General features: G+C 38.4%; 1 protein-coding gene across 1 annotated transcript in view; it reads left to right on the forward strand.

The window, feature by feature from the left end:
- Positions 1–26,634, forward strand: part of MEIKIN (meiotic kinetochore factor) — a 147,479-nt gene that overhangs the window by 52,707 nt on the left and 68,138 nt on the right. Inside the window, exons 9-11 of the mRNA XM_068981024.1 lie at positions 3,632–3,702; positions 7,704–7,784; positions 14,949–15,068. Coding sequence (XP_068837125.1) covers positions 3,632–3,702; positions 7,704–7,784; positions 14,949–15,068 — 272 coding nt within the window. The remainder of the gene's footprint in view (positions 1–3,631; positions 3,703–7,703; positions 7,785–14,948; positions 15,069–26,634) is intronic.

The following is a 26,634-nucleotide window of genomic DNA, read 5'->3' on the forward strand; positions in this document are numbered from 1 at the left end:
TCTTGACTTTCTACTTTTGCATTCCAATCCCCTATAATGAAAAGGACATCTTTTTTGGGTGTTAATTCTAAAAGGTCTTGTAGGTATTCATAAAACCGTTTAACTTCAGTTTCTTCAGCATTACTCGTTGGGGCATAGACTTGGATAACTGTGATATTGAATGGTTTGCCTTAGAGACGAACAGAGATCATTCTGTCATTTTTGAGATTGCATCCAAGTACTGCATTTCGGACTCTTTTGTTGATCATGATGGCTACTCCATTATTTCTGAGGGATTCCTGCCCGCAGTAGTAGATATAATGGTCATCTGAGTGAAATTCACCCATTCCAGTCCATTTTAGTTTGCTGATTCCTAGAATGTTGACGTTGACCCTTGCCATCTCTTGTTTGACCACTTCCAATTTGCCTTGATTCATGGACACTAAGTGCAGGTGGAGGCAGCAGGCCAGCGCACTAAGCGGAGCTGAGAGCTATCCCATGTCCGAAGTCAGGGACAGCGGGCCAGAGTGCCAGGCTGTGACAGTGCAGGAACGGCCGGGAGGAGCCACCCTGCGTCTGAGGTCAGTGGCGGCCGGGAGGAGACACCCTGCGTCCGAGGCCAGGGGTGGCAGCTGGGAGGAACCACCCATGCCTGAAGCCAGGGCCGAGAAGCGGTGGCTGAGCAGGCACAGCAGGGCCTAGAGGAGCTATCCCATGTTGAAGGTCAGGAACGGGGTCAGTAAGGAGATAACCCTCGTCCAAGGTAAGGAGCAGTGGCTGTGCTTTGCTGGAGCAGCCATGAAGAGATACCCCACGTCCAAGGTAAGAGAAACCCAAGTAAGATGGTAGGTTTTGCAAGAGGGCATCAGAGGACAGACACACTGAAACCATACTCAGAGAAAACTAGTCAATCTAATCACACTAGGACCACAGCCTTGTCTAACTCAATGAAACCAAGCCATGCCTGCGGGGCAACCCAAGACGGGTGGGTCATGGTGGAGAGATCTGACAGAATGTGGTCCACTAGAGAAGGGAATGGCAAGCCACTTCAGTATTCTTGCCTTGAGACCCCCATGAACAGTATGAAAAGGCAAAATGATAGGATTCCGAAAGAGGAACTCCGCAGGTCATTAGGTGCCCAATATGCTACTGGAGATCAGTGGAGAAATAACTCCAGAAAGAATGAAGGGATGGAACCAAAGCAAAAAACAATACTTAGTTGTGGAAATGGATTAAAGACCTAAATGTAAGACCAGAAACTATAAAACTCTTAGAGGAAAACATAGGCAGAACACTCGATGACATAAAGCAAAGCAAGATCCTCTATGATCCACCTCCTAGAGTAATGGAAACAAAAACAAAAGTAAACAAGTGGGACCTGATTAAATTTAAAAGCTTTTGCACAGCAAAGGAAACTACAAGCAAGGTGAAAAGACAACCCTCAGAATGGGAAAAAATAATAGCAAATGAAACAACTGACAAAGGATTAATTTCTAAACTATACAAGCAGTTCATACAAGTCAATGCCAGAAAAACAAACAACCCAGTCAAAAAGTGGGAAAAAGACCGAAACAGACATTTCTCCAAAGAAGACATACAGATGGCGAATAAACACATGAAAAGATGCTCAATATCACTCATTATTAGAGAAATGCAAATCAAAACTACAATGAGGTATCACCTCACACCAGTCAGAATGGCCATCATCAAAAAGTCTACAAACAATAAATGCTGGAGAGAGAGTGGAGAAAAGGGAACGCTCTTGCACTGTTGGTGGGAATGTAAATTGATACAGCCACTATGGAAGACAGTATGGAGATTGCTTAAAAACTAGGCATAAAACCACCATGTGACCCAGCAATCCCACTCCTAGGCATATACCCTGAGGGAACCAAGCTTGAAAAAGACACATGTAATCCCATTGTTCATTGCAGTACTGTTTACAATAGCCAGAACAGGGAAGCAACCTCAATGTCCATCAACAGATGAACGGATAAAGAAGTTGTGGTACATATACACAATAGAATTTTACTCAGCCATAGAAAGGAACACATTTGAGTCAGTTCTAATGAGGTGGATGAACCTAGAGCCAATTACACAGAGTGAAGTAAGTCAGAAAGAAAAAGATAAATATTGTATTCTAACCCATATATACGGAATCTAGAAAAATGGTACTGAAGAATTTATTTACAGGGCAGCAGTGGACAGATAGACATAGAGAATAGACTTATGGACAAGGGGAGAGGGTGAGATGTATGGACAGAGTCATATGGAAACTTACATTCCCATATGTAAAATTGATAGCCAACGGGAATTTACTGTATGCCTCAGGAAACTCAAACAGGGGGCTCTGTATCAACCTAGAGTGGTGGGATGGGTAGGGAGGTGGGAGGGAAGTTCAAAAAGGAGGAGATATATGTATACCTATGGCTGATTCATGCTGAGGTTTGACAGAAAATGACAAAATTCTGTAAAGCAATTATCCTTCAATTCAGTTCAGTTCAGTGGCTCAGTTGTGTCCTACTCTTTGCAACCCCATGAACAGCAGCACGCCAGGCCTCCCTGTCCATCACCAACTCCTGGAGTCCACCCAAACCCATGTCCATCGAGTTGATGATGCCATCCAACCATCTCATCCTCTGTCATCCCCTTCTCCTCCTATGCTCAATCTTTCCCAGCATCAGGGTCTTTTCAAATGAGTCAGCTCTTCGCACCAAGTGGCCAAAGTATTGGAGTTTCAGCCTCAACATCAGTCCTTCCAATGAACACCCAGGACTGATCTCCTTTAGGATGGACTTGTTGGATCTCCTTGCAGTCCAAGGGACTCGCAAGAGTCTTCTCCAACACCACAGTTCAAAAGCATCAATTTTTCGGCGCTCAGCTTTCTTTATAGTCCAACTCTCACATCCATACATGACCACTGGAAAAACCATAGTTTTCACTAGATGGACCTTTGTTTGCAAAGTAATGTCTCTCTCTTCAATATGTTGTCTAGTTTGGTCATAACTTTCCTTCCAAGGAGTGTCTTTTAATTTCATGGCTGCAGTCACCATCTGCAGTGATTTTGGAGCCCAGAAAAATAAAGTCTGACACTGTTTCCACTGTTTCCCCATCTATCTGCCATGAAGTGATGGGACCAGATGCCATGATCTTCATTTTCTGACTGTTGAGCTTTAAGCCAACTTTTTCACTCTCCTCTTTCACTTTCATCAAGAGGGTCTTTAGTTCTTCTTCACTTTCTGCCATAAGGGTGGTGTCATCTGCATATCTGCATCTCCATATCCTTCAATTAAAAAATAAATTTTTTAAAAATAAAGATGCCTGAGTGTGTTTTAAATGCTAGTAAAAAAGTTATAGTAGAAAGAGAGTGGAAATGGAAGGATAATTAAGAATTCAAGTTACATTCAACTTTTTCTACTAATTGAAAGCTAAATCTTTTATATACAGTTTATTTATTCCTATGAAACCTGGAGGTTTTGAGATAAAGATATTTTTAAGAATTCTTTCTCCTGTTACGTTGTTCAAGTTAGGTTGTTCTAAAACTATTACAAAATCAGTCATTAAAATCAATTTTGTTTTTAAATTTGAGTTCTCTTTTCTGTACTTTAGATGTAACAACAGGTGAAATAATTAACATATATTGTTGTTTTAGATAATGCATCTTGTGGAGTTTTACTTGCTGAGAAAAATTACCTTTCGACCCCTGGGGAAAAAAGAGAAAAAGTAAGTATTGAAGCAGAATAACCTTATAAACCATAAATTTCGTTAATATAGAAAATACTTTTTTCTTTTAGACAATACTTTATACGAATTATTTTTCAGCTATTTAAATCAATAATTGAAAACATTTTTGGAGTTTATCAGATTACATTATTGTTGCATGCGTATATACTCTATATAAATTTAATGAAAGAAGATTTAAATGTACAATTTTTCCAATTGCTTTTTGGATAATTGGATATCTGTTAGTAATTTAAAGTGACAATAATGCATTTGCTTTGTAGTCAAAACAGTGTTCTGTGTTAAAGAATTATAAATCAGTACATTAGGCCTGGAATCTAGTGGTCTTTGGGGAGGAATTCGGACTTGACTTTGTATATAGCAGCAGTAGCTACTATTTGAGTGGCTACTCAATGTAAGCATTATTCTAAGCAGTTTTTGTTGATTATATGTTTTTATAGCATTCCTGTTAGGTAAGTTTTTCATTTATTTTTTAGCTATTTGATAGCTGAGAAAAATGAGGTTTAAGTGTTAACCAATATGCTTGAGGAATTTATGGCAAGTCTTCCTTGATCTGAAGCCTATACTTTTTTCACTCTACCATACTATCATTGTATAACTGGAGAGCAGATTAAAAGAGGGCAAGAGTGTCAGCAAGAAGATTCATAAATACAAAGTTACAAAGATTTTTGGTGGGAAAGTGTGGTAGCTTTAACTAGGGTGTTTTGTAGGAGATATGAAAAACTATGCATGGATTAAAGATATTTTGCCTGTAGAGTTTATGGATTGGATATAGAGGCAGAAAGAGTGAGTGGTGTCAAGAAAGACTTCTAGGTTTGTGTCTTAAGCAGCTTTGATGGATAAAGGTGCTATATAATGTGACAGGAAAAGCAGGAGGTCTGAAGGCACATGAAGATGAAAATGTTGGAAGCACCACTGGCTGCAAGTTTTCAGGTCAGAAAAATAAAAAAGGAGTGTACAATATTATAGATATTTTAGAATGTATAGTATTGGACAAAATCACCTGGGAAAGAGTATCTACAGAGTAAGGAAGAGAAAGGGATCCAGGATCAATTCTTGGAAAATTCTACAGTCAGGTGGAAAAGAAAGAGTGGACAGAGAGGAGGGGAGAATAAACAGCATATGGTATCACAGAAGATAAGGGAGGAGGACTTTTGCTTCTAAAAAGGAGAGTGGCCAGTTTTGCCGAGTGCTGCTTGCTGGTCATGTTATAAAGAATTTTGGAAAATTGAAGGACTTCCAGTTTCTGATCTAACATGAAAGGAATTTAGAAATCATTGCTCTGTCCTAACAAGTAGAAACCTGAACAAACTGAAAAATCAGCAATGCTTTATAGATCTGTCAAAGAAGTAAGGTCACTTGGTAAACTGCTACACCAGATCATGGAAAGACAGACAGGTGGATACAGAGAATGTTGACTTACCAGAGCAGAAACACATGAACAGAAACCTCCCTGAGAACCAGTGCTGGGGTGGGAAAACCAAAAATGTCATTGATGAATTTCTGAAGGCTCATTGTGGACAACTCAAGAGGAACCCATTCATCAGAGGAACCTCCACACTTCTGTGAGTTTTACCTTCAGATCCTCATAAAGAATATCAGTGAAGAATACCCTCATGGTTCCGGTAGTGAGAAGGGAAAAGAAACCATGTTGAAATACCTCAATCATTTTAAAATATTCTGTTCTTCTTAACAAAGCCTGCTCTCAACAGAAGGTGTTTAAGATCCTAACTTGCTGGGGTTTTAGCAGAGCCTAACTTACCTGGGGAAGGGAAATACCTGATTCCAGCCAGCTCTGCCCTTCCAAGTGGAGAAAGGAAATTACCCAATTCTAGCTCCCTCTTGGAGGGATTGGGGGCAGGAGGAGAAGGGGACGACAGAGGATGAGATGGCTGGATGGCATCACTGACTCGATGGACGTGAGTCTGAGTGAACTCCGGGAGTTGGTGATGGACAGGGAGGCCTGGTGTGCTGCGATTCATGAGGTCGCAAAGAGTCGGACATGACCGAGCGACTGAACTGAACTGAACTGAGCTCCCTCTAGCCTTCTACATCGGGGAATGGAAGTGTCCAACTACTACAGGATGGTCCTTTTTAGCCATCCTGTCTCAATTTGCGGGGAGGGGAACTAAGAAGGACTGGTGATGTTCACAGTCCAGGGGCATAGGCTCAATAAAATACTGATTTAATCATAAAATTGTAGAAGGCTTCCCCTCTCCCCCCACAATTTATCAGTGCATTATTAAAGACTATTCACCACAGTTGTTATTACTCAGTACAACATGTCTACCTTTTAGCAAAAATTACAAGCCATACTAAAGGCCAGAAATTACTGTTTAAAGAGACTGAATAAGCATTGGGACCAGAGTCAGATATTACAGTAGTGTTAGAATTATCAGACCAGAAATATAAAATAACTGTAATTAATATGCTAAGGCAGTTACAGGAAAAAGTAGACAACATGCAATATAAGCAGAGAGATGGAAATTCTAAGAAATAATCAGAAAAGGAATGCTTGAGATCAAAAATACTATAGCAGAAATGAAGAATACTTTACCTATTTTAAGAAAAAGTTTTATCTTTAAGTTTAAACTTTGAAGTTGAGAGAATTATAGATAGAAATACATATCCCATTTAAATTATAACACACATCCATATAACAAAAATAGGACATCTGAGAAGTGATACAAATGTTTTTATAGCACTGTGAAATGTGTCTTAGGATTCTGAATTTGTTTCAGCCTGAAAAAGATCCTGAGCCTAGAGATACAAATTTTCAAACAACCTTAAGCTCTCGTCATCTAAAAATCAAGGTTCCATCATCTCACCAGAGGTCTGTTGTGGAAAGCAGTGCAGGTAAATCAGTTGCTAAAGTTCTGCTGCCGCAGCCTCTCAAACCTGCATTGGTAAGCACTGTTCTTTTATTAGCTGATTCTTGAAAAGATTGTAAAATGAAAATGTGCTTATTAGAAAGATTTAGATGTACATAATTTCTCAGCAAAGCTAGGAAAAATTGCAGAGAATCTATATACTTACAGCTATATATAGGCAGGTATGTTTTAAATGAACTGATAGTTGACAATTGGTTTGCTTGAGACCACTGGGAAAGATTATTCAGCAGAATTAAGAGTTCAAGTGCCATATTGGAGGGGGTAATACTGGAGAAAGGAAAGCAGGGAGAAAGGAAGATTGGGGTGAAATAGCCTTAGTCTTCAATGCAGAGATGACAAAAGCTCTCCCAGTGGGGAGGTCTGGAGCATAGACTGTCCATTACAGGAATCTTACACTGGGCTGCTATGTTCAAATGTTGGCTGAGGCTTGCCCAAGAAGGTAATGGCCTCAACCTAAAAGCTGAAGCAGATTCTAAAGATGTTGCAGCTGGGAGCTATCATCAGGTAACTATGCTCCTTCAGTGGAGCAGCGTGTATCATATGTAATATTTGCATGACAATTCCTAGGGTAGAATAATCCCTGTTGTTCAGATCAACATATTAAAAGATTATATAGCTAATAAATTAGAGAGCTAACAGATTTAGTGTACTAGGTAAATGTACCTATAAATTTTTTGTTAAAAGTTTCCTAATAAATATTCCAAATTATGTCTTGAACAACTAGTTTAAGAGATTTCTAAGCCAGAAGAGTGAAAGGAAGAAAAGGTGAAAGAAAAAAAGAAACCTAACACAACTTCCCTATGATGTTCAAATTTTACGAGTTTGGGTTCCAGGCTTCTCAGCATATACTGACACTGTTTCAAAGAGGTTTATCATTTGTACCACTTGGAGTTTTTTTTTGAAGTTGTTTAACCTAGCTCAAGTCAAACAGTTCTTTAGTGACCTGTCTAGTGGTTTAAAATTGAATTAGTAGATTAAAATGTTATTACTGTGACACATTATGATCTAGTATAAAATTATAAAATTTTGTCTTTACCATATTAATTTCTTTCTTTCTGCTGTTCAATTCTTTGTTTCACAAAATATTGATAGAACACACATTCCAGTACTTCTGATAAGAAAAGCAGAGGCCTGTTAACAAGTACTCCATCTTCGCAAACACCTGGTTTAGTGGTAAGTGTTATTATTATCATTTAGCACTTGTAGTATCTATTTTCTGGCTCTCTGTTCTCGCTCTTTTTCTATTTCTCCTAGACTAGGGGAATATTGCACATAGTCAGTAATGTCTGTATTTTCTGTTGCATAAACATATTTTCACTGGAAGTACTCTATATACTGTTATACATGAAAGAAATATTTTTCTTCTTTTAAATTTTTTTTTACTGTGGCAAAAATACATAACATAAAATTTGCCCTTGTAATCATTTTTAAATGTACAGTTCCAGTACATTCACATTGTTGTAACCATCATCCATACTCAGAAATTTTTCATCTTGCAAAGCTGAAATTTCATACCCATTGAATAGTAAATTGCCCATTCCTTCCTCCTCCAGTCCCTTGTAACCACCATTGTACTTTTTGTCTCTATGAATTTAACTGTTCTAGGCATTTCATATAAATGAACCATATGGTATTTGTCTTTTTTGTGGCTGACTTATTTCACTCAGCATAATGTCTTCACGGTTCATCCATGTTGAAGAATATGTCAGAACTCACATCCTTATTTAAGGCTGAATGATATTCCATTGTATGAAGGTACCACATTTTGTTTGTCCATTCTTCTGTTGTTGGACATTTGGTTGCTTCCATCTTTTGGCTATTGTAAATAATGTTGCTATGGACATGGGTATACAAATATCTCTTTGTAACCTTGTTTTGAATTCATTTGGTAAACTATTTAAAGTGGAATTGCTGGTCCTTTGGTAACTCTCATTGTAGCTTTTTGAGGAACCACCATACTTCTTTCCATGTCAGCGGCACTATTTTACATTCCCACCAATTTACAAGGGTTCCAATTTCTCTACCTCCTTGTCAACACTTATCATTTTCTGTGTTTTTCTTTTTTTAAAAAAACAGGTGTAAGCTGGTATCTCCTTGTGGTTTCAATTTGTATTTCTCTAATGGCTAATGATGCTGAGCATCTTTTCACATGCTTATTGGTCATTTTATATCTTCTTTTAAGAAATGTCGGTTCAAGTCCTTTGTTCATTTTTAAAATCAGGTTGTTAATTTTTTTGTTGTTGAGTTGTTAGAGTTCTTAATAGATTCTAGATATGAAGCCCTTATCAGATATATGGTTTACAAATATTTTCTCCCATTCTGTGGGTTACCTTTTCATTCTGTTGATAGTACCCTTTGATGCACAAATTTTTAAATTTTTTTAAATTTAATTTTTAAATTAATTTATTTAATTTAATTGGAGGCTAATTACTTTACAATATTGTGGTGGGCTTTGCCATACATTGACATGTAGTCCAGTTTATCTTTTGTTCTTGTTTTTGTTGTCTGTGCTTTTGTGACATATCAAAGAAGTCATTATTAAATACAATATCATGAAATTTTCTCCCTGTATTTTCTTCTAAGAATTTATAATTTGCCTCTTATCCAACCAGAGTTCTTCTGAGGTTCAGCTGAACAGCAGGTATACAGCTTGCAAGTAGAGCAAGATCAGGTGTGCCTCTTCAGTGCAAGCAGTCCTCACAGAAGCTCATACTGTAGCTTGCATAGTAGTCTGGAGAGAGCTCAGATACAAGAAGATGAGATTCTGTATCTTTTATAATAACACCTAGATGTAGCTTCCAGGGTCCCCACAAGGGACATGCCTAATTACAAGAGTCAGGGAAGCCCAAAATGTGTGTTTTCTAGCATTTTTAAAATTTACATTGCATGTATAGTTCCTCACAATTAGATATCATTTTTACCCTAAGCAGTGTCACCTAGTAATATAGTTGACATTCTTACCTTTATCAGATTCTTAGTGGAACAGAGCTGGAGAGTTAACCAAAGATCACTTTTGCAAGATGGGAGAAAGGTATTCTGTGAACACTCTGGTCACAGTCTTTCCAGTATTCTAAAGATTAATATTTTTCCTAGAAAATGACTTTTTTATTCATTTTTGTTTTATCTTTTGGGTTAATATATATATATATGAGAAATGTGTTTAAAAATGATTTTTCCCCTACAAAACTAATTAATTGACTATGTTGTAAATACCAACATCTTTTTTAAATTGAGCTACAATTCACATTTTTAAAATTCACCTTGCTGAAGTATGAATTCAGTGACTTTTAGTATACTCATAAGCTTGTGCAACCACTACTACAATCTAATTTAAGAACATTTTTCATCACCCCCTTCAGTTCAGTTCACTTCAGTCGCTCAGTCGTGTCCGACTCTTTGCGACCCCATGAGTCGCAGCACACCAGGCCTCCCTGTCCATCACCAACTCCCGGAGTTCATTCAGACTCACGTCCATTGAGTCAGTGATGCCATCCAGCCATCTCATCCTCGGTCGTCCCCTTCTCCTCCTGCCCCCAATCCCTCCCAGCATCAGAGTCTTTTCCAATGAGTCAACTCTTCACATGAGGTTGCTGAAGTACTGGAGTTTCAGCTTTAGCATCATTCCTTCCAAAGAAATCCCAGGGCTGATCTCCTTCAGAATGGACTGGTTGGATCTCCTTGCAGTCCAAGGAACTCTCAAGAGTTTTCTCCAACACCACAGTTCAAAAGCATCAATTCTTCGGCGCTCAGCCTTCTTCACAGTCCAACTCTCACATCCATACATGACCACAGGAAAAACCATAGGCTTGACTAAACTGACCTTAGTCGGCAAAGTAATGTCTCTGCTTTTGAATATGCTATCTAGGTTGCTCATAACTTTTCTTCCAAGGACTAAGCGTCTTTTAATTTCATGGCTGCAGTCACTATCTGCAGTGATTTTGGAGCCCACAAAAATAAAGTTTGAAACTGTTTCCACTGTTTCCCCATCTATTTCCCATGAAGTGATGGGACCGGATGCCATGATCTTCGTTTTCTGAATGTAGAGCTTTAGGCCAACTTTTTCACTCTCCACTTTCACTTTCATCAAGAGGCTTTTTAGTTCCTCTTCACTTTCTGCCATAAGGGTGGTGTCATCTGCATATCTGAGGTTATTGATATTTCTTCCGGCAATCTTGATTCCAGCTTGTGTTTCTTCCAGCCTAGTGTTTCTCATGATGTATTCTGCATAGAAGTTAAATAAGCAGGGTGACAATATACAGGCTTGATGAACTCCTTTTCCTATTTGGAACCAGTCTGTTGTTCCATGTCCAGTTCTAACTGTTGCTTCCTGACCTGTATACAGATTTCTCAAGAGGCAGGTCAGGTGGTCTGGTGTTCCCATCTCTTTCAGAATTTTCCACAGTTTACTGTGATCCACACAGTCAAAGGCTTTGGCATAGTCAATAAAGCAGAAATAGATGTTTTTCTGGAACTCTCTTGCTTCTTCCATGATCCAGCAGATGTTAGCAATTTGATCTCTGGTTCCTCTGCCTTTTCTAAAACCAGCTTGAACATTAGGAAGTTCACAGTTCATGTATTGCTGAAGCCTGGCTTGGAGAATTTTGAGCATTAGTTTACTAGCGTGTGAGATGAGTGCAATTGTGCAGTAGTTTGAGCATTCTTTGGCATTGCCTTTCTTTGGGATTGGAATGAAAACTGAGCTTTTCCAGTGCTGTGGCCACTGCTGAGTTTTCCAAATTTGCTGGCATATTAAGTGCAATACTTTCACAGCATCATCTTTCAGGATTTGAAGCAGCTCAACTGGAATTCCATTACTTCCACTAGCTTTGTTCGTAGTGATGCTTTCCAAGGTCCACTTGACTTCACATTCCAGGATGTCTGGCTCTAGATTAGTGATCACACCATCGTGATTATCTGGGTCTTGAAGATCTTTTTTGTACAGTTCTTCCATGTATTCTTGCCACCTCTTCTTAATATCTTCTGCTTTTGTTAGGTCCCTACCATTTCTGTCCTTTATTGAGCCCATCTTTGCATGAAATGTTCCCTTGGTATCTCTAATTTTCTTGAAGAGATCTCTAGTCTTTCCCATTCTGTTCTTTTCCTCTATTTCTTTGCACTGATCGCTGAAGAAGGCTTTCTTAGCTCTTCTTGCTATTCTCTGGAACTCTGCATTCAGATGCTTATATCTTTCCTTTTCTCCTTTGCTTCTCACCTCTCTTCTTTTCACAGCTATTTGTAAGGCCTCTCCTCCTTAGCAGTCACTTATCATTCCTCCCATCTCATCCTCTAGCTTCTAGAAGTTACTAATCTACTTTCTGTCTCTTTAAAGTTTGCTTATTGTGGCTGTTCCATATAAATTGTATCATGTAGTATGTGGCTTTTTGTGTCGAATTGCTTTCACTTACCATAATATTTTTAAGATTCATCCATGTTACAGCATTTATCAGTATTTTGTTTATTTATGGCTGAATAACATCTCATATAAAGGTTATACCACATTTTATTTACTAATTCATCAGTTTATGGGTATTTGAATGTATAGCAGTGCTATGAGTGTTCATTGACAAGTCTTTGTGTGGATATATGTTTTCAGTTTTCTTGGGTGTATACCTAGAAGTAGAAGTCGAATTAATGGGTTACATGGTAACTGTACATTTAACATGTTTTTGTGATGCACTTTTAGAAACAGCTTTATTGAGGTTCAGTTCTCCTATTTAAAGTATAAAATGTTTTTTAGTATATACACAAATATATACCATCATCACCCCAGTCAATTTAGAACATTTTTATCACCTCACAAAAAAAAAACCCATTCCTTTTAACCATTGCCATTTTCACTTTATTCTTCCATCCCACTATCTGATCCCAAGCAACCACTAATCCACTTTTTATTTCAATAGATTTCCTAGATATTTATTCACATTTATGTGAATAAAATCATATGTAGCCTTTTGTGACTAACTTCTTTTAGTTTAGAATATTTTCAAGGTTAGTATGTACCAGTACTTTCCTTTTTGTGGCCTAATAATAGTAATGTATTCATGGCCATTTGAGTTGTTTCTGCCTTTGAACTATTATTAATAATGAGGAGCTATAAACATTCAGATACAACTTTTGTGTGGATGTGTGTTTTCATTTCTCTTGAGCATATAGCTAGAAGTAAAATTGCAGAGTTATATGGTAACTCTGTGGTTAATAATTAGAAGTTTGATAGACTGTTTTCCAAAGTGGTTGAACAATTTTATATTCCCAGCAGCAATAGGAGTGTCTTGATTGTCTGTATTCTTACCAACACTTACTATCATCCATCTTCTGGCATGTGAAGTAGTATTGCATTGTGATTTTGCAATAGAGCTTATTGGCCTTACATATATATATATCTTCTTTGGAGAAATGTCTACTCAGATTCTCTGCCATTTAAAGTTAGGCTATTAGTCTTTTTATTGTTGAGTTGTAAGTGTTATATATATGTTCCAGATACTAGACCCTTATCAGATAAATAATTTTCAAATGTTTTCTCCCATTTTGTAGATAAATATTTAGTGTCTTTTAATAAATAAAAATACTTTTGAGAGCACTTAATGGCTTGACATTTTAAGGTCTACATTTTTTTTCTTTTTTTTATTGAATGAGTCTATTTGCCCTTTGGTTTATTCCATAGCTTGCTGCCACCAAATGAGTCATTTAGATTCCCCTCAATTCCAAGCTGTCATTCCTTGGCTGGCTTCCCTGAAAGGAGGCTAGTTGACTCAAGGGCTTCTAAGGATTTTCATTTGCTAGGGTCTCACTTTCAGGTGACCTTCTTAACACTGTTTCAAAATACACATTGATAGGTCTCAAGTTGTTCTGTCTCCCTACGAGGAAGAGGAGCTGGGCAAGGGCGGATGCCCCCAATCCCCACCCAGTCAGTCGATAATTCATTCTGGGCACTCATACATGTAGTATAGCCTAGGTTCAGGCCAGATCTTACTCTAGTCAGATCTGGAGTGTCAACATGACAGAGCTTCTTGAAATCCAAAACTAAGGAGTATGGATCATGACTTTGGCTTTAAATATTTTGATTTTGATGTAGAAATATGTGGTAAGTTGAGAAACCTGATAATGATATGGGTATGGTGCTCTGGAACAAGGTAGAGATTTAAAAATCTCTAGTGTACAATGGTAGGCAAAAAGAAGGCAAAGGCAGAACACTGGGGAAGGCTAACAGTTAAGGGAAGATCAGGGAAATTAGTCCATGAGGCGTAGTTGCGGGTAGGTGAATTTCATTTAGGGGGCTTCCCTGGTGGCTCAGAGGTTAAAGCATCTGCCTCCAATGTGGGAGACCCGGGTTCGATCCCTGGGTCAGGAAGATCCCCTGGAGAAGGAAATGGTAACCCATTCCAGTATTCTTGCCTGGAGCAGTTCAGTCACTCAGTCTTGTCCGACTCTTTGTGACCCCATGAACCGCAGCATGCCGGGCCTCCCTGTCCATCACCAGCTCCCGGAGTTTACCCAGACTCATGCCCATTGAGTCAGTGATGCCATCTAGCCATCTCATCCTGTCCTCCCCTTCTGCCCCTGACTTCAATCTTTTCCAACATCAGGGTCTTTTCAAATGAGTCAGCTCTTTGCATCAGGTGGCCAAAATACTGGAGTTTCAGCTTTAACATCTGTCCTTCCAATGAACACCCAGGACCAATTTCCCTTAGGATGGCCTGGTTGGATCTCCTTGCAGTCCAAGGGACTCTCAAGAGTCTTCTCCAACACCACAGTTCAAAAACATCAATTCTTCTGCTCTCAGCCCTCTTCATAGTCCAACTCTCACATCCATACATGACCACTGGAAGAACCATAGCCTTGACTAGACAGACCTTTGTTGACAAATGTCTCTGCTTTTTAATATGCTGTCTAGGTTGGTCATAACCTTCCTTCCGAGGAATAAGTGTCTTTTAATTTCATGGCTGCAATCACCATCTGCAGTGATTTTGGAACCCCCAAAATAAAGTCTGTTACTGTTTCCACTGTTTTCGCATCTATTTGCCATGAAGTGATGGGACCACTTGATATGTATAAATTAAATGATATTTTAGCAAATGAAAATTCTCATTTAAAAATAATTTTAAAGCTAAAGAACCTTGTATTATTCTTTATAGATTCATTTGTTCCCAGTTAAACTTGCATCTTTTGAAGAGGTATTTCTAAATATCAGCAATTATATTAATTCAGATCAAATTATTCATATGTCAAGCTCACAAGAAAATCATTCAATTGAGAGAGTAATTCAACTTTTCTTTGGTTACTTAAAAATGATTGTTTTGCAGTATTGTACTTCTACAAGAGTAATGTATTCTCTTATAGATTGATTTGTCCTCAGTGCAAAAAGCATCTTTTGAAGAACTGTTTCCAAATGTCAGCACTTATGTTAATTCAAATGAAATTGTTCCTGTGTCAACTTTGCAAGACAGTTCTTCAAATGAGGTAGTACTTTCAAATTTTCCTTCACTTACTAAAAGAAATAATTACTTTTATATTGGATACTTTGTATATGAGATACTTTAAGAGATCTGTAACTCAGTTGAGGCTAACATCATCTACATGTGGAGTCAGCTATCAGATATAATTCCAAATAAAGGATATTAGGCTGTCACTTTGCGTCATCAAGACCTAGGAATATAAAAAACCCAGAGGAAATAGTATTATCCTACTTGGATCCAAAACTCAGTATGTCTGTGCATAGAAATTGTTGACATCAACTTAGTTGTGTTAGCAAGAATATATGGAAGTACTAATAAAATTCATAACTCTTAAGAGCCATGGGGGATGGGGGGATGGGAGTAAAGAGAGAGGATGACTGGAAAAAGAGAGGAGAACAGAAGAGAGAGAGGGGGAGAGAGAGAGAGAGAAAGAGACAGAAGAAAGGGAGAGAGGGCAGACAAGAGAGACAGAAAGAATAAGACAAGAAAAGGGCAGAGAGATGAAGAAATAAAAATGCAGAGCTTAGGAATGGGTAGTAGTTTATTGTAGCTAGACCCCAGTGTGACCCTAAAGTGAAGACGGGGATGCAGATGGTGAGGAAAAAGCTAGAGATGAAATTGTAGAGATAAGGAGAGGCCAACATCAAAGATGATCTTATAATCTTTGTTAAGGAATTTGGTGTTAAAGCTGAAACTCCAGTACTTTGGCCACCTCATGAGAAGAGTTGACTCATTGGAAAAGACTCTGATGCTGGGAGGGATTGGGGGCAGGAGGAGAAGGGGCTGACTGAGGATGAGATGGCTGGATGGCATCACTGACTTGATGGACGTGAGTCTGAGTGAACTCCGGGAGTTGGTGATGGACAGGGAGGCCTGGTGTGCTGCAATTCATGGGGTCGCAAGGAGTCAGACACGACTGAGCAACTGAACTGAACTGAACTGAAGGAATTTGGATTTTTTCTGGAGGGGCTGCTGGTAAGAGCTTGTAAACAAGAGATATGAATGTTCTCGTATAAAGTTTATTTTGGCTCCCAGGGTGGAGAAAGGCTGAAACTAGAGGCAACTTGAAGGATAATCTTCCAGAGAAAGGAAGAGAAAGAAAGAATATAGGATAAGAGGCTTAAGGATATTAAAAAGGGTTTAAAATAGGAGTTTAGGGGAATGGAAGAACTAGGGAAACCCAAGATTATAGCCCATTGCTGAAAGCCTTGTTGAGACTGGGAACTCTTGCTTTAAAAAAAAATACTCTTTGTGAGCCATGATATAATTGATATACAATGAGCTACACATATTTAAAGTGTGCAATTTAAATTTCTTACATGTATGAGCACCCTAGAAACCATCAGCACAATCAAGATAGTGAAAATATTCATCACCAAAAGTTGACATTGGTATGGTGGTGGTTTAGTCACTAAGTCATATCTGACTCTTGTGACCCATAAATGGTAGCCCACCAGATTCCTCTGTTCATGGGATTTCCCAGGCAAGAATACTGGAGTGGGTTGCCATTTCTTTCTCCAGGGGATCTTCCCAACCCAGGGATCGAATCTGGGTTTCCTGTATTGCAGGCGGTCTCCTATATTGCATGCGTTTTCTTTACCAACTGAGCCACCAGGAAAGCCTGGTATTGATATACACAATCATATTTACAAAGCAGAAATAGAGACACAGACATAGAGAACAAGCCTATGGATACCAAGGGGAAAAGAGGGGAATGGAGTGAATTGGGAATTTAGGATTGACATAGATATACTAGTGATGAAGAAGTGAAGTCTCTCAGTCGTGTCCAACTCTTTGCGACCCCATGGACTGTAGCTTACAAGGCTTCTCTGTCTGTGGAATTTTCCATGCAAGAGTACTGGAGTGGGTTGCCATTTCCTTCTCCAGGGGATCTTCCTGACCCAGGGATCAAACCTAGGTCTCCCACATTGCAGACAGATGCTTTACGGTCTGAGCCACCAGGGAAGCCCATACTAGTGATACCATATATAATAGATAACTAATGAGAACCTTCTGTATAGCCCAGGGAACTCTACTCAATGCTGTATGGTGATCTAAATGGGAAGAAAATCCAAAAAATGGAATATATCTATATATATAGCTGATTCACTTTGCTGTACAGTAGACACTAATACAATATTATAAAGTGAGTATACTCTAATAAAAGTTAAAAAAAAAAGGTTTCCTGTATATAAGCATCTTTGAAACTACCACCACAATCAAGATAGTGAAAATATTCATCACCAGAAGTTTCCTCCTATAATATTACAATTTCTTTCTTCATGCACCCCAAGCAACTACTTATCTAGTTACTATCATAACAGATTGGATTTTGGAGTCCTTCAAGAAAGTTTGTTTTTTTTTAAGTCTGACTTCTTTCACTCAGCATAGCTATTTTGAGATTCAGCCATATTGTTGAGTATATCAATCAGTTTCAGTTCAGTCGCTCAGTCGTATCTGACTCTTTGTGACCTCATGGACTGCAGCACGCCAGGCATCCCTGTCCATCACCAACTCCCAGTGTTTACTCAAGCTCATGTTCATTGAGTCAGTGATGCCATTCAACTATCTCATCCCTTGTTGTCCCCTTCCCCTCCCACCTTCAATCGTTCCCAGCATCAGGGTCTTTTCCAATGAGTCAGTTCTTCACATCAGGTGGCCAAAGGATTGGAGTTTCAGCTTCAGCATCAGTCTTTCCAATGAATATTCAGCAATGATTTCCTTTTGGATGGACTGGTTGGATCTCCTTGCTGTCCAGACTCTCAACAATCTTCTCCAACACCACAGTTCAAAAGCATCAATTCTTTGGCACTCAGCTTTCTTTATAGTCCAACTCGCATATCCATACATGACTATGGGAAAAACCATAGCCTTGACTAGATGGACCTTTGTTGGCAAAGTAAGATATCTGCTTTTTAATATGCTGTCTAGGTTGGTCATAACTTTTCTTCCAAGGAGTAAGTGTCTTTTAATTTCATGGCTGCAGTCACCATCTGAAGTGATTGTGGACCCCAAATAATAAAGTCTGTCACTCTTTCCACTGTTTCCCCATCTATTTGCCATGAAGTGATGGGACTGGATGCCATGATCTTAGTTTTCTGAATGTTGAGTTTTAAGCCAACTTTTTCACTCTTGTCTTTCACTTTCATCAAGAGGCTCTTTAGTTTTTCTTCCCTTTCTGCCATAAGGCTGGTGTCATCTGCATATCTGAGGTTATTGATGTTTCTCCTGGCAATCTTGATTCCAGTTTGTGCTCATCCAGTCCAGCATTTCTCATGACGTACTCTGCATATGAGTTAAAGAAGGAGGGTGACAGTATACAACCTTTATGTACTTCTTTCTCATTTTGGAACCCATCTGTTGTTTCATGTCCAGTTTTAACTGTTGCTTCTTGACCTACATACAGTTCTCAGGAACCAGGTCAGGTGATCTGGTATCCATTTCTTGAAGAATTTTCCACATTTTGTTGTGTATCAGTTTGTTGTGTTTGAGTGTATGAATACTTTGTTCCTTTTTATTGCTAAATACTTCATTGCATGGTATACCATAATTTATTTACCCATTCATCTATTTATGAACATTTAGATTATTTAGCTGCTGGGAACATTTCAGTGAAGTATTTGTATTAACAAAGAATCTCTCCATAATCAAACTTTAGTGAGGCTATCCTGAGCTCTCTTCTAAACTAGGCCTTGACCTTGGGCTTCCATGTCCATCCTTGAATATGATTTTAGCAAGAATTCTGCTCACCAGTTTACAGAAAGTCCTCCACCTCTGATACCTGATCATTCTGGCTGCCTTTAGCATGCTGGCATATTAAGTCTAATTCAGTTCCTGGACCCAGTTTCAATGAGTGTATTGATGGGGAGGGTTTTCCCACACTTAACAACAAGCAACCTCCAGGCACCAGCTGAGTATCCTAGAAAGTGAAAGTGAAAGTCGCTCAATTGTATCCTGCTGTTTGTGGCCCCTTGGGCTATACAGTCCATGGAATTCTCCAGGCCAGAATATTGGAGTGGGCAGCCTTTCCCTTCTCCAGGGGATCTTCCCAACCCAAGGATTGAACCCAAGTCTTCTACATTGCGGTGGATGAAATTGAACCCAATTCTGACACTATCTATCCAGAAACAGCAACAGATTCCACAGGTAAAGGGCTCTGTCCTACAGGAACACCTTATACTTCAGACACCAATTCCAAGCCCAGGTTATTACCTGTGTTTCTGACAGGCTGGCTATAAATTGGAGGTTCCCATGATCTGTCTCCTGAGACATCAGACTCCAGTCACAAGTCCTTTACTTCTAACTTACTGGCTGTAAATCAGAAGTTCTCACAACTCTCCTTGGGTTTGATTAATTTTCTATAGTGGCTCATAGAACTCAGAAAAACGTTTTACTCACTAAATTACTGGTTTATTTTAAAAGGATATGATTCAGGAACAGCCAGATAGACGAGGTGCGTAGAGCAAAGTATCGTGGAAGGGTGCAGAGGTTCCATGCTTTCTCTTGGAGTGCCATTCTCGCCAATCTCACCAACCAAGATGCTCTTTGAACCTTGTCCTTTTGGAATTTTATGGAGACTTCATTGCATAGGCATGATTGATTAAATCAATGGTCATTGGTGATTCATTCAACCTCTAGCTACTCTCTCCTCCCTTATGAAAAGATGTTATGGTATGGGCCTGAAAGTCCCAATCCTCTAATTACATAGATGGTTTCCCTCACAACCAACCCCTATCTTAACTATAGTTTGAAAGTCACTTTATTAATGTAACAAAAGACACCTCATTTCTCTTATCACCTAGGGAATTTCAGCTCTATGCCAGAAATGGGGGCAAAGATCAAATATATATTTCCTATCATAAATCATAGTATCTTAGATCAGTTTAGCAAGAATCCCCTTACCTTTGATGTCTCTCCTCTTAGCAGTTTCCCCATCCTCTGGCGCTTTCATTGTTCACTGGCTTTAAATCCCCAGCTATCTTTGCTGTATTTGGAGTTGGACACAACCTCTCTCTGCTATTGCAATACCACTATTGCAAGTTTTATATAAAACTTTCCTTATTGTTTTAGTAAGTGTTATAATACACACTCTTTTACACTATGGGTATAGATTTTCTTTCCTCTTGGATAAATACCTAAAAGTGGAAATTGCCAAGCTGTTTTCCAAGTAGTTATACCATCTTACATTTCTACTAGCAGTGTTTGAAACTTGTTTCTTTACGTGTGACACTTAGTATGGCCAGTCTTTTAATTTGAACCATTCTAATAGATATGAAGTGATATCATAATGTGATTTTAATTTATATTTCCCTAAGGACTAATGATGTTAATCACTTTTTGATGTACTTATTTTGGAAAAGGAAATGGCAACCCACTCCAGTATTCTTTCCTGGAGAATCCCATGGACAGAGGTGCCTGGTGGGCTGCTGTCCATAGGGTTGCACAGAGTCGGACACAACTGAAGTGACTTAGCATGCATGCATGCATTGGAGAATGAAATGGCAACCCACTCCCATATTCTTGCCTGGAGAATCCCAGGGACAGAGGAACCTGGTGGGCTGCCGTCTGTGGGGTCACACAGAGTCGGACACGACTGAAGCGACATAGCAGGTACTTATTTGATATCTGCATATCCTTTTTGGTGATATATCTGTTCCAATATTTTGTCTATTTAAAAAATTATTTGATTTTCTCATTGCAGAATTTTGAGAGTTCTTTGCATATTCTCAATGCAAATCCTTTATGAGATATATGCTTTGAAGAATATTCTTCCAGTGGGCACCTTGTCTTTTCACACTATTTCTACTGTCTTCTTAAAAAAAAAAAAAAACAACCTTAATGTAGTATATTTTACATATAATAAAACTTACCCACTTAAAGTTTTACAATTAAATGATTTTTTGTAAATTTAGAGAGTTTAAGCATCACCATATGTCAGTTTTAGAACATTTTTTTACCCACAATAAGATCCCTTATGCCCATTTACACTTAAGCCCCGTTCTCAGCCCCGGGCAAATACTGATCTACTTTATGTCTCTTGAGTTTCCTTTTCTGGGCATTTCATATAAGTGGAATCATATAATATGTAATTGCATGTGAAACATTTTGAAGAACATAAATTTTTAACTTTGATGAAGTCCAACTTGTCACTTTGTTATTGGGATATGCCTTTGTTGTCATATCTGAGAAATCTTTGCCTAACCCAGGGTCACAAAGGTCTTCTGTGGTTTCTTCTAGAAGTTTCTTAAAGTTTTACATTTTTGTCTATGAGTTAATTTTATTAAATGATGTAAGATATGGATTCAAGTTCCTTTTTTTTTCATATTGACATTCAATTATTCTAGCACCATTTATGAAAATGCTATCCTTTCTTCACTATATTGCCTTTGCACCTTTGCTGACAAAAAGTTATCCATATATATGTATGGGTTTCTGTCTGGATTCTCTATATCATTTCATTCATCTACTTGTCTATCTTTATACCAGTACCATGCAGTACTGAATAATGTGGCACTATAGTAATTCTTGATATCAGATAGTATTAGCTCTCTACTTTGTTATTCTTTTTCAGTTGGTTTGGCTTTTAGGTCCTTTGCACTTGTATATGAATTTTAGGATCAGCTTGTCAATTTTTACAAAAAAAACAAGAAACTCTAATGGGATTTTGATTTGGATTGCATTGAATCTATAGGTTAATTTGAGGATAATTGACATCATAACAAGACTGAGTTTCCTATCTTAAGAAAAAAGGGCATCTGTCCATTTTATTTAGGTCTTTTTTAATACCTTAAAATTTTTACTGTACAGGTCATTATTCCCACCTGATGTCATTATTTCTCACCTAATTTTAATATTTCATATTTTTATGCTATTAATTTCTATTTCTCACTATTCATTGCTAACATATAGAGATCTACCTTTCTAAAAAATGATTCCTTTTTTATTTTTTTAACTTATTTTGTATTGGGGTGTATCCGATTAATAATGTTGTGATAGCTTCAAGTGAACAGTGAAGGGACTCAGCCATACATACACATGTATCCATTCTCTCCCCAAATTCCCCTCCCATCCAACTGATTCCTTTTTAAAAAAAATTATGTATTTTTGTTTGCACTGGGTCTTTGTTGCTGCCCAGGTGTTTTCTAGTTGCAATGAGTGGTGTCTACTCTTTGTTGAAGTGCACATACTTCTCATCACAGAGACTTCTCTTCTCACAGACACAGGTCTTAGGGATGTGGGCTTCAATAGCCGCAGCATGAGTCTCAGTAGTTGTGGCTTGCAGGCTCTAGAGCATGGTCTCAAAAATTGTGGCACATCGGCTTGAGTTGCTCTGTGCTCTGAGCACTGAGCTTGAGTTGCCCAGTTGCTCTGAGACATGTGGAATCTTCCTGGACCAGGGATTTAACCCCTGTCCCTTGCATTGGCAGGCAAATTCTTATCCACTGCACCACCAAGAAGTCCAATAAATATATCTTTTTGTTTGTTGATCTTTATATTAGTCTTCTTGGACTACCATGACAAAATACAATAGGAGGGGGAGTAAACAACAGAAGTTTATTTTTTCAAAGTTTTAGAGGCCAGGAAGTCCACAACCAAAGTGCTGGCCTATTCATTTCCTGGTAGGGCTCTTTTCTTGTCTTGTAGGTGACCACCATCTTGCTATGACTTCACATGACCTTTTCTCTCCACGCAAAGAAAGAGAGGGCTCTGGTATCTCTTTCTTAAATGAGGGCACCAGATCTCTCAGATTGGGCCTAACCTTTATGAACTCATATCACCCTCTCATAGACTCTTATCTCCAAATACAATCTCATTGAAGGTTATGACTTGAACATATAAACTTTGGAGGGACACAAACACTCATTTCATGATAAAGATATTGTAAACTTGCTAACCTTAATTATTAGCTCTAGTAGTATTTCCCCCTAAAGTTTCTGTTTGACCATAGGCAATTACATCATCTGTAAATAAAAACAGTTGTACTTCTTCCTTTCCAATATGGATGCCTTTTGTTTTTTCTTACATAATTGCACTGATTCCATCCTCCTGTACAGTGTTGAAAGAGAGCTGTAAGGAGAGCAGACATGCTTGCCTTGTTTCTGTATTTTGATGAAAAGCATTTAGTAGTTCACTCTTAAGTATGATATTATCTATAGGTTTTCTGTATATTTTCTCTTAGTTTGGGGAAGTTACCTTCTATTCCTAATATGCTTGAGGAGTTTATCAGAAATAGATGCTAGATTTTGCCAAATATAGCTTTGTGTCTGTTAAGGTGATTGTAGGGTTTTTCTTGTTCAGTTTGTTAATATGGTGAATTGATGATTGCAAATTGAATGTAATGTATTGATTAATGTTCTAGTGTTAAGCCAACTCTGCATCCTGAAGTAAACCCTATTTGGTTGTAATGTATTCTTCTTTTTATATATTGTTGGATTTGATTTGCTTCAATTTTTGCATCAATGTTCATGAGGGTCTGTAGTTTTCTCTTAAAGTGTATGCAGTGTTGCCTGGAAAACCCCATGGATGGAGGAGCCTGGTGGGCTGCAGTCCATGGGGTTATGAAAAGTCAGACAGGACTGAGCGACCTCACTTTCACTTTCACTTTCATGCCTTGGAGAAGGAAATGGCAACCCACTCCAGTGTTATTGCCTGGAGAATCCCAGGGACGGCAGAGCCTGGAGGGCTGCTGTCTATGGGGTCACACAGAGTCGGACACGACTTAAGCGACTTAGCAGCAGCATTGAAATGTGTCTATTATCATATGTGAAGTGAATTGCCGGTCCAGGTTCGATGCATGAGACAGGGCGCTCAGGGCTGGTACACTGGGATGACCCTGGGGGATGGAATGGGGAAGGAGGTGGGAGGGGGATTCTGGATGGGGAACACATGTGTGCCTGTGGCTGATTCATGTGGATGTTGGGCGAAAACCACTACAATATTGTAAAGTAATTAGCTTCCAATTAAAATTAATTAATTAAAAAATAAAGTGTATGTCTGGGTTTGGTGTCAGAGTAATGATTAAGCTCATAAAACAAGTTGGAAGTATTTATTCCTCTTCAATTTTCTGGAGAAGAGATAGTATTATTTCTGTCTTAAATTATTTTTGTTCGGCGGAATTCACTATTGAAGCCATATAGGCCTGGAATTTTCTTTGTTGAAAAGAAATGTTACAATTACTACCTTTTTCTGGAGGAGGGCATGGTTACCCACTCTAGTATTCTTGCCTGGAGAATCCCATGGACAGAAGAGCCTGGTGGGCTACAGTCCATATGGTCACAAAGGGTCAGAAACGACTAAAGCGACTTAGCATGTATAACCTCTTTAGGGCTATTCAACTTATCTCTTTCTTCTTGAGAAAACTTTGGTAGTTTGTGTATTTCAAGGAATTTGTCCATTTCCTGTAAATTTATTGTCAAATATTTATAATATTCTCCTATTATTCTTTAATATATGGGCATCTGTAGTGATATAATCTTTCTCATTCCTGGTATTGATAATTTATGTCTTCTCTCTCTTTTTTCTGAGCAATCTGGTTTCTGCTCTGATGTTATTTTTTTTAGCCTGTTTAGTTTAGGTTTAATTAGCTCTTCTTTTTTTACTTTTTTAAGATGAAAGCTGAGGTCATTGATATGAGACCTTTCTTCTTTTCTAATATAGTAGTTTTAATGCTGAGCTTGCCTGGTAGCTCAGCTGGTAAAGAATCCACCTGCAATGCAGGAGATCCCAGTTCAGTTCCTGGATTGGGAAGATCCTCTGAAGAGGGGACAGGCTATCCACTCCAGTATTCATGGGCTTCCCTATGGCTCAAGCAGGAAAGGATCCACCTTTCAATGTGGGAGACCTGGGTTCGATCCCTGGGTTGAGAAGATTCCCTGGAGGAGGGCATGGCAACCCACTCCAGTGTTCTTGCCTGGAGAATCCCCATGGACAGAGGAGCCTGGCAGACTATAGTCCATGGGGTTGCAAAGAGTTGGACATGACTGAGTGACTAAGCACAGCACAGTTTACTTCAACTATACATTTACTTCAACTACTGCTCAGATGCATCTCACAAGTTTTGACACAATGTGTTTTCATTTTCATGCAGTTCAAATACTTCCCATTTCCCCTCTGTATTTATTCTTTCATCCTTGGGCCATTTAAAAGTGTGCTATTATATAAGTATCTGAAAAATTTCCAGAGATATTTCTGTTACAGATTTTAAATTTCATTCCATGGTGATCTGAGACTATACTTTATATGCCTAGATTCCTTTTAAATTTGTTGTTTTTGTTCAGTTGCTAAGTCATGTCCAACTCTGCGACCCCATGGACTGCAGCACATCAGGCTTCCCTGTCCTTCACCATTTCCTGGAATTTGCTCAAACTCATGTCCATTCAATCAGTGATGCCATCCAACCATCTCATCCTCTGTCACCCGCTTCTTATTCTGCCCTCAATCCTTCCCAGCATCAGGGTCTTTTCCAATGAGTCAGCTCTGTATCAGGTGGCCACAGTATTGGAGTTTCTGTTTCAGCATCAGCCTTTTCAGTGAATATTCAGGGTTGATTTCCTTTAGGATTGACTGGTTTGATCTCCTTGTTCTTCATGGGACTCTCAAGAATCTTTTCCAGCACCATAGTTCAAAAGCATCCATTTTTTGGTGCTTAGCCTCCTTTATGTACCAAATCTCACATCTGTACATGACTATTGGAAAAATCATACCTTTGACTAGATGGACCTTTGTCAGCAAAGTGATGTCTCTGCTTTTTAATATACTGTATAGGTTTGTCATAGCTTTTCTTCCAAGGAGCAAGCATCTTTTAATTTCATGGCTGCAGTCTCCATCCACAGTGATTTTGGAGCCCAGAGAATGAAATCTGTCACTATTTCCATTTTTTCTCCATCTGTTTGCCATAAAGTGTTGAGATATGTTTTATAACCCATATGGTTTATTTTGGTGAATGTTCTGTGTATGTGAGAATCATGTGTATTCTGCTTTTGTTGGGTAAAGTGGTCTATGAATGTCAATCAGTTGGGTTGATTGGTAGTGATGTTCAAGTAGACTACATCCTTTGCCCACTTGGTCTATTGATTATTAAGAGATATTGAAATCTCTTACTGTAATGGTAGATTTGTCTCTTTCTCCTTTTAGTCCTATCCTTTTTTGTTTCACTGTGTGAATATTTTACATGTGAAAAATGTTTTATATGTGAAACAAAACCTCTTACTAGGTGTATAAACATTTAAGAGTGGTTAGGATTGTTATATCCTCTTGATTAATTCATCCTGTTTATCATGAAAGGCCTTATTTATCCCTGGTAATATTCTTTGCATAGAAATCTCCTTTGTCTGAAGTTAATATAGCTACTCTAGCTTTCTTTTGACTGTTGTTAACATGGTGTCTATTTTTGTATCTTTTTACTTTAAATTTTTTTTTAGAAAAGTTTTACTTTTATAGCAAAATTGAGAGGAAAATTCAGTGAACTCTCATATATTCACTGTTCCCACACATGCATAGCCATAATTATTATTAATATCATTCATCAGAACGTACATTTTAAAATCACGAATGAGCCCACATTAACATAT

The sequence above is a fragment of the Capricornis sumatraensis genome, chromosome 9 (genome assembly GCF_032405125.1).
Source record: "Capricornis sumatraensis isolate serow.1 chromosome 9, serow.2, whole genome shotgun sequence".
NCBI lineage: Eukaryota > Metazoa > Chordata > Mammalia > Artiodactyla > Bovidae > Capricornis > Capricornis sumatraensis.